Source organism: Syngnathus floridae, chromosome 10, assembly GCF_059516105.1.
Source record: "Syngnathus floridae isolate MCC-2025c chromosome 10, RoL_Sflo_1.0, whole genome shotgun sequence".
In the NCBI taxonomy this organism is placed as follows: domain Eukaryota; kingdom Metazoa; phylum Chordata; class Actinopteri; order Syngnathiformes; family Syngnathidae; genus Syngnathus; species Syngnathus floridae.
Window position 1 is genome coordinate 14197149 of NC_142422.1, and position 8849 is coordinate 14205997.

The following is an 8849-nucleotide window of genomic DNA, read 5'->3' on the forward strand; positions in this document are numbered from 1 at the left end:
CAGGGTCGAGAGCATCAGACACAAAGCAGCGCGTGGCGAGTCACCCCGGTGCAAGTGGTCGCCCTGGAGGTCACTTTGAAGGTCAGAGGTCATCGTTGGCCCCTTCTGATCGCGCGCAACCGCGACCTCCGAGCGGGACCGCAGAGTGAACGCTCTTGGCCGGCCGAGCGTGGTGGAGACGATCTCGGGCCGGCGACAAAGTGACGTCACCGCGCTGTTGCTGTGGCGGGCGAGTCAGCCAGCCAGCGAGCGAGCGAGCGACGGACGAATAACATGTCTGCGGGCTCAGGCGGCCCAGCGTCGGGACCCGGCGGCCCCGCGGCGGCGGCAGCAGCGGGTGTCGGCAACCCCCGCAAGTTTAGCGAGAAGATCGCGCTTCACACGCAGCGGCAGGCCGAGGAGACGGCCGCCTTCCACGAGGTCATGATGGACATCACGTCGACCAGGGTGAGCACGCCGCCAGCCACTGCCCGACCGCCAGTGGTTGTCGGAGGCGGACGTGGCCAAGTGAGCAAGCGAGCGCAGGCCTCAGCCGGGCTCCCGGCGCCGTCCTGCCGGCCGGATGCTTTCGGAGCCCGTCGGCAAGCCGACCCGAAAACCGCCGCTTGACGCGTTTGTTCTGCAGCGGCAAGTCGGCGAGGCCACGAGCGGCTTGCGCTTCGCTTGCGAGCGTCGTTACCTTAGCTTAGCACGTTAGCTTCGGCGGCTAGTCGCCTTGTTTACCAACTCAGCGAGCTGTCATCGCACGCCGGAAGTCCCTATGAACAACGTCCGAGCGGTTGCGGATTCTCGCCTCAGCGTGTTTCAGCTTTGGTGTGCGGCACCGAGGCGACCGCTTGATAGTCTGCGCGGCTCTCCGAAACGTTCGGCTGTGGCGGAAGTTTCGCCTAATTGGTTTTCTCCTCGGCAATGTCCACATTGGACGCAGCTGGTGTGACAGGAGGCAGTTGCATGAGCGGGCTCGTTCGTTCGCTAACTTGCTTGCTTGTGCAATTCGCAAGGGCTTGTCCGGGTGGTTGAGTCGTACTAGTTAATTTCGTTGGAGAGAGGCATTTGCTATTGACGAACTATGTCAAGTATAACGAGCAATGTCACTGGAAAAGTGCACGTTGCGGTCTGAGTGATGAACATCCGCTGTCAAAGTGTAGTCGGTTGACTTGAAATTTCACGTCACTGGGTTGACTCGCGATTGTGGCTGGAGCAGTCGCTATAGTGACCACAGTTACAAAAACAGTGCAAGAAAATCTGCCGTCATATTTCATTCCCTCATGAAATACGACACACCGGGTCCCAGGTCAGCTCGGCAAGTCGCAAGATTGGTGAACATCAAAACTAGAGAAACGCAATCAGAGATAATAATGCAAAAGACGTATGCAAGGATGGGGCTAGTTGAGTGGGCACAGCCTTCCCGGGTGGAGTTTGCGTGTTCCCCCCACGCCTGCGTGGGTTAGGGTGCGCTCATTTGGGGGATGTCCCGATGATGATCACGTTCAGCATTGTCACCGAGTGTGCCCCAGTCACTGCAGTTTTCGGTTGTGAGCTTTAGCTAGTAACTGCATGTTGCAGGGCTGCGCAATATATTGTGACAATGGCTCGTGCAATATGCGTATCGCAGCGTATCGCAAAGACACGCACTAGATAATTATACATAATTAGCTGAGAATACATTGAATTTGCTCATTGTGTCGTATGAACCCCCCACCCGCGCATACGCACACGCGCAAACACACACACACACCACCATACACACACACACACACACACACACACACAAACAACGTCATTTCTTTGCGGACACGTTAAAAAACAGCGATCTTGGCGTATTCAACAACCGCATGGCATATCGCATGTTTTTCCGTTAGCGTGTTTTCAGAAGCTTGTGACGAGCACGTCTGCCTTTTGGTGTCCAGCTGCAGGCTCAGAAGCTCCGGCTGGCCCACACCCAGGGTCCCTACTATGGCGGCTCGCTGCCCAACGTCAACCAGATCGGCCGCGGGCCACAGGACTTGCAGGTGAGCGAGCATGGTCCCAAAGATTCAGCTCAGGGACCCGTTGGCTTGAGCGTGTGCACTGTCGTGCAGGGCACCTTCCCGCCGTCGCTGGAGTCTGCTCGCTCCACGCGCCATCATGGCCTTGTGGAGCGTGTCCACAGGGAGCGCCGCTTCGTGCCACCCATCAGGCCCTATCGCAGCCGCCAAGTATCCTTTCTGTGCCAAAAGGGGCTGCGTCGAGCCAAGTGCAAACGACGATGGGTCTCGTGCACGACGGGGAGTTCATTTGAATGAATGGCACTTGAATTTATGGATACGGTGTCGGGTGCTTGAGGGCTGGTGCCCGGCGACAGGCGCCTAGCCCGCCTCGCCTTGGTTTGGCGTGAAAACCTTTCTCTCCTTAACTGCAGCCTCCGCAGGCGGACAACTCTCCTTACAACTCAGCCTACTTGTCCCCCCCACCGGACCCCGGCTGGAGAAGGTACATGTTATGACTCCGCCCCCTTCCCCTCTGCTCTGCTAACTGCGTCTGCGGCCATCTTGCTGCTGCTCAGAGTCTTTGGCTGTGCCGGGAATCTTTCAACTCTTTCCCTTCTCCTTCTGCAAGGAGCTTTGTAGGCTTGGATCGGCTGAATTCCAAACACGGCGACGGCGTTCCCCATCTTTCTTTGTTCCCATTTCCTAAACCGCCAGATGAGGGCTGTCCTCGGTGGCACAAAAATTTGAATCCAATCCTCCCAAAGATGGAGGCTGGCAAGCTTACATTTTTATAAGCCCTTTTGGGCCGTTTTCCCCCAGTCCCTGATGTAGGTGGGCCGATCGGGGACGGAGAGGCGCTCCCCATTCGGGCAAGATGGCAACCACACCGCAAAACGTTCAGAGGGATTCCCCTGCACGTCCAAACGTGTGCAGCCACACTTTGGAGCGCTGACATGCTAGCAAGCCACTTGCTCTTTGGCTGCCGCCTTCTTCCTCTCTTCTTCTTCTTGGGGGTGTACGTAGGCACTCTTACCTCAGAATTCTTCCCTCTGCATTCTTGCCCAGAATTTTCTAACCACAATAGGCACGCACGCATGCGCACATAACACGCACATGCCGGCTGCCATGACCAGTGGTGGCTTTCTCACAGGATTTTGGGCAGCGGCTTCCGCCATGCGGTCGTCCCGCTTACGCTTTTCCAGAGGCTGCCTTCATCCCGCGCTTGCCCCTCCTCTTCACCTGCCCCACTGGCCAGTAACGTAACGCTTTGTTCTTGTCGATCGTGAAAAGGAATTGGTCCGCTGGAATCTTCCCGGGGGAAAAAAGCCACTTGTTACAGCTTCCAAGCGCCGCGCTCAACAGGTGAACCCCCCTCCTCCTCTTCGCCATCCTCCTCTTTCTCCTCATCCTTTTCTTTAAGTGCATCTCCTCCTCCTGTCGTTTCTCTCCACTCGTGATGATGCAATATCTGCCCGTGTGGGTCTTCTTCTTCTTCATTGCCGCCATCCGCTCCTCTGCATCTCTTTTTTTTCCTTTTGTGGTACCTCTGTACGGCAAGCCTTTCCTGTTGTCATGTGATTGGCCGGCAGGGGGAGGTAAGATCGGGTCAAGTGCTCATCAGTTCCGCCTTGGGGACATAATCTCTTTCACTAAATTGCGGCCTGTGACAGGTTGCGTGGGTCGGCTTGCTGACGTCCCGTGTGTGCGTGTGCGTGCGTGTGCGTGCGTGTGCGTGTGCGGGGTCCAACAGGACCAACTCTGACTCGGCCCTCCACACCAGCGTGATGAACCCGCCATCGGGTGAACCCTTCGGCACAGGAGGTCACTCCCTCGCGCCCCATGGCAGAAGACGCAACGGTGAGAACCCTGCCCACTCTGAGCCTCGGCCAATCAAACGGCATTGTTCCGCTGTGTCACCGCACCAACCTTATATGTCCTTAGTTTTTCCGTACCCCGTCCCGCCCATCGAGGAGAATGTGCTGGACGACGCCAAGCTGGTTGCTAACAAGGCTTGGGACGCCAAGAAGGTCAGACGTCGCACGCGCATGCACACACACACGTGCACGCAGATAAATTGTGCTGATTTGTTTTCTTCATGTCTTCAGTTTCCTGTGATGACCTCCCGACCAAAGTCATGTGAAGTTCCTGGCATCAAGTACGCGCACACACTGTCATGACATGACATATGCCCCGCTTACACACGTGCGCTAAGACAGTCTCGATGTTTGGAAGCCGCTCGAGATGTCAAACAAACACTCTTTTCTCTCTTCCAAGGTGCACGTCTTCCCAAACATATGTTTGCGCGTTACAACCGGCCTTGCCATTTTCGGGACTTTGAGCTTTTCTACACGTTGTTTGAGAACTTGATGTTTCCTTGTTTCTTTTTTTGTCTGGTTTTGTTCTTTTGTTTTTTTTCATTCGCAGTACCTTACTCATATTGTCGTCGGCCACGCAGCATAAGCGCCTCGGTCACGTTTTGGGGAAAGCAATATTTCAATATATCTGCCTCGTTTGCGTGTGTTTAGCGTCTTCATGTCGCCTGAGCTGCCGTTGGCTCCTGCCCACGGCGTCCCATCGGCCCTCAACATCAGCGGCTCTCTGCCAGACCTGTCCAGCCTCCACTTCCCCTCGCCCCTGCCCACCCCGCTGGACCAGGACGAGCCTGCTTACCCTGGCGGTAGCACAGGCAATCTGGCCTCCACCCTCACCCAGCTGGGCATCAACGTCGGCGGCGCCGAGGGAAGCAACGGCGCCTCCAACCGTTACCATCAGCCCAGTAAGCAGACCTGACGAATGGCCGCCGCTTATTTGGCAACCGATTCGCAAGGCGAGGTTGTGGCCAGAGCCCGAACTAACCGCAATGGCTCTTGTGATACCGCCGTCTTTTGCAACAAACATACAGAGTCAAAGTGGCCAGTCGGGTCGCCTCGCTCGGTCCCGCCATGTGGCCAGCTCTCGTCGAACCATCGGGAGCATCTGACTCAGGATGGCCATTGTGTTTGCGCTTCTTCTTCCTGCAGGTCTGCTGGGCTCGCTGGGGGGCGCGGCAAGCAACCCGTCCCTGCAATCGTCATTGAGCAACCCCAACATCCGGGCCTCGCTCAGTAGCCACTCTTTCCGCAACTCTCTAAGCTCCGCCTCCTTGCAGTCGTCGCTCAGCAACCCCTCGCTGCAGTCGTCCCTGGGCTCCTCTCCCTCCCTTCCCTCCTCCCTCAGCAGCCAATCACTACACTCATCCCTCAGTAGCTCCTCCCTCCAGTCAGCCTCCGGCAACCCCGCCTATGGTGGCGCCTCTGGCTCCGCCTCCTACACTCCCTCGCTCAGCACCTCACCGCGCAGACGGCCGCAGCCCTCGCCGCTCATCCTGCCCGTTTTGGGTGGGGATGCCCGGCGACATCACGCCAAGCAGTTCTCGCCCACCATCTCGCCCACGCTGTCCTCCATCGCGCAGGTGAGTCACGCACGCACAAATCCCCCTCAAGCTTTCCCACACATAATCCCCCCCCCCCCCCCCCCGCCAGGGTGTGCCGCTGGACACGAGTAAGCTGCCTCTGGATCAACGCCTACCGCCATACCCTCTGGGCCAGCAGCCCCCCCTAGTGAATCAGCATCAAACGCAGACGCAGTTGGTCCATCTACCGCAGCCGCCGCAGAACCTGCACTTTGGAACGGTACCAGTACAAAAAGCCATTCTTATGTTCTCCTTATCTAACGTCACCAACATGTGTGTGCATGTGCGCGTCCAGCAGCAGCAGCATATGAGCAGTTCTCAGGTGAACTCGCCACTGGCGAAGAACAACAGCGCCTTGGAGGCGTACCTCCACGGCGCCTTGACCTCCCAGTGTCAGCTCAAGCAGGAGGTGGAGCAAACTCGGAGTGCAAACTTCCCCCAATTGCACTTGACCTCTGACCTGTACAACGTGAGCCCTCAGCTGGCATGTTTGTTGAGCGCTTGCGCGCCTTTTGCCACGATAACCCCATGTTTTCCCAGGACGCCTTGCTCAATTCCTTGCTGGACGACTCGTACGTTAACCTGCAGCTCGGCGGCAAAGCCAGCCCGCAGGTACGGCGATGCGACACGTGATCGGTGTGTCGCGGGATCAACAGGAGATGTGATGGAGCGTGTGTGTTTTTGCTCTTCAGTTCCCCACAGAGAGTCCAAGTGACAACCTGGCCCACAGCGTGCTGAGCGGCAGCCATGCTGACACCCAGGCACTGCAGCGTTCCTTCGATCAAACTGTACTCAACCAGAACCAGAATCTCAACTACGGCGGAAGCGCTCGCCAGAACATCCCCAACATCATCTTGACAGGTGGGTGGCTTCATGACCTGATGCGTCAAGAGGAACTCGAATACAAACTGTGGCTTGCCGTGACATGTAGTGTGTGGCCTGCTAGTGCAAAGGCACTACTCGACCAGCTTCGCCCCCTCCCGTCGCTATTTGCCAAGTTTCTGATGCATGTTACAGACCAAAGCAGGAACTGAACCGTTTAGCCAACCGATAATAATCAGTTGAACCGACTTGTAAAGACACGACCCAGGACACACTGGGGCGCTTGGCTGGCCTGGGAATGTGTCGGGATCCCCCGGGACGAGCTGGACAAAGTGGCCGGGGAGAGGGAACTTTGGGCCTCCCTGCTGAAGCTGCGACCCAATTTGGGAGAAGCGCTCATCCACCAATAGGACAGGAACAACAATCATTGACAGTCATAGGAAAAAGAAGCTTGCTTATCAGTTGTTACTACATGGATCCTTGTTCTCATTTGCCGCATGTGTTTGCCCTCAGGTGACTCTTCTCCACCAGGTCTGTCCAAAGAGATTGCCAGCGCCCTGTCGCACGTGCCAGGTTTCGAGATGAGCCCCTTCTCTCTCGACGACCCGCTGCAAATGGACGCACTGGCCCTGGATATGCTGGAGGGAGACCTGATGCTGGCCGACCCCGCCGTAGAGGACTCCTTCCGCTCGGACAGACTCAAGTGAGCCTCGGCGGATGGAGCGAGCTCACCGAGTGGCTGGCGCGCACAAGTGCGCACAAGGTGGCTGCTAAACCTCCGACGGAACTCAAGATGGGGAATTATGGAATTTGGTCAAATTGAAACCATTTCAAAGGCCATTTCTTTGCCCTCTATTCCGTCTGCCGTGCAATGGTTCTCTCCCTCTTGGGATTGGTGACCCCCGTAGCAGTCTCATGGTTCTCCGTGACCAGCGTACATTCCTTCTACCATAATTTCATGGAGAGAGAGCCTCTAAGCGTGAGTTTTTTTTGTCCGAAGCAGACACCCATACAAATTAGATGGCTCCCTTTTCCCGCGTGACCTCCACCCATCGCGCTCGAGCATTTCATCGTTGGTAACCTATCAAAAAAGGAGACTCATCTCACCGGGGGTGGGGTTTGTTAAGTGGCAACAGAATGTGGGTTACTCTCACCAAAACCACCGGTTTCGGACCAAAATGAGAAAACAAGCGTTTCAAGAAGATCGTCGGTGTTGTCGGCGGGCACCAATTGGACTTTGGGCATTCGTCCCAAATCCTTGCGGTTTCTGCGGCCGCTTGGCCAGGTTGTGCCACATTCTATCTGGCGGTGCTCATCTTTGACAAGAAGCTCCTCGGAATGTGCGCGCGCAGGCGTGCGCACACGCAAGAGGTCCGTCAAGTCAAACCCAAGAAGAGAACCTGAAATGACAGCCAGACCTTTAAAAAAAACAAAAAAAAAAAACACCCTAAGCCTCAGGCAGACACGTCTGATCAGCATTTTTGTTGAAAAAAATCCTAGGTGAGGGAGAGGTCGTTGGTCGCGTCAGCGGTCAGGCCAGAGCTTCCCCTTTGCGCAGGAAGTGCTGGTTGGAAAATGTCAAAGCCACATTCGTTGACAAGCAAGTCACGTTGAAAAGTTTCTTTAGTCAAGCTTAAATGCATGCTTGCACACGTGGGAGCGGATTATGCAATTGATCAGGCAGTCGCAATGCAGTTGTAAACTCTGCCACTGGGGAGCTGTAGAGGGCTCAGGCCTGTGCGTGCGCCTCCCCCAGCATGAACTAAAGGCCGTATTTCATAAGTTGTCACATTTTTACAAAGGTTTGGGCCAACCTTCACACCTTTGGGCTAGCGCTTTTAGGCCGAACTGCCTTCGTGCGCGTGTTGTAATAATTTGTAATAAGCAGGGATGTTTGTATATATGAATGTTTGCAAAGCAGCTAACGAGATTTATATACTGTTACTTCACTTTTTTTTTTTTTTTCCAGAAAATAAACGTTATGTGAACTTGTCACATTTTCACATTGAGGGGGAGGCAACGGTATAGCTGCTTCAAGCCAAAGGCTGCCGCATTGTTACTGTAACAGAAAAGTGCTACGGTGCCACTACGTCACAATAAAATCAACAGCACTGGTACCCCAAAATAAAATAAAAACTAATGGCAACAGGGGCGGCACAATGAGCATGCGGGTTCGATTCCAGTCTTCCTGCGTTTTTCCTGTGCCTGCCCCAAAATTTCATGCCATGTTTGAAAATCATAACACTCATGACATTCACCTTCATCATTACTCATCTGTAGGCTCATCAATTTTTAAATAATATAGCCCATCACACACTTGAATCTCAAATGTCATACCATCTTTATGGAAGGGCTTGTTCTGTCCCTCCTTAAGGATGAGAGTTGCTTCTTGGGCAGTCCCTGCCTTGACAGGAATAATGTCCTGGGGATATGATGGGACATATAATGCCCCCCATCAACATGGTTTCCATTGCGCATCCTCCTCTGTCAATCAGGCAAACCTTGGCTGCACCCCTCCTCAGTGCGAGCCACTGGTTCTCTCCTCGTCAGCCAACTCCAGGATGTGCTTTTGGGGCTTCTTGTCAAAGTCCTTGAACTTTGTGATG

At 55.1% G+C, this 8849-nt stretch overlaps 1 protein-coding gene across 5 annotated transcripts; it reads left to right on the forward strand.

Moving 5' to 3' along the window:
* Window positions 1-8630, forward strand: LOC148392652 (CREB-regulated transcription coactivator 2). Of its 5 annotated transcripts, none has more exons than XM_088387372.1 (15): window positions 2-447; window positions 1911-2012; window positions 2082-2198; window positions 2411-2472; window positions 3261-3332; window positions 3721-3827; window positions 3912-3997; window positions 4076-4125; window positions 4496-4746; window positions 4991-5421; window positions 5492-5641; window positions 5717-5890; window positions 5962-6033; window positions 6114-6282; window positions 6757-8630. In XM_088387372.1, the coding sequence occupies exons 1-15, from the start codon at window positions 274-276 to the stop codon at window positions 6948-6950; spliced, it is 2211 nt and encodes a 736-aa protein (XP_088243498.1). In that variant the 5' UTR covers window positions 2-273; the 3' UTR covers window positions 6951-8630. The 5 variants fall into 5 exon arrangements, with proteins under 5 accessions (XP_088243495.1, XP_088243496.1, XP_088243498.1 ...); XM_088387373.1 differs by having other exon boundaries at window positions 5720-5890; XM_088387369.1 differs by having other exon boundaries at window positions 1-447; window positions 3721-3997.
* Window positions 8631-8849: the final 219 nt, after the last annotated feature.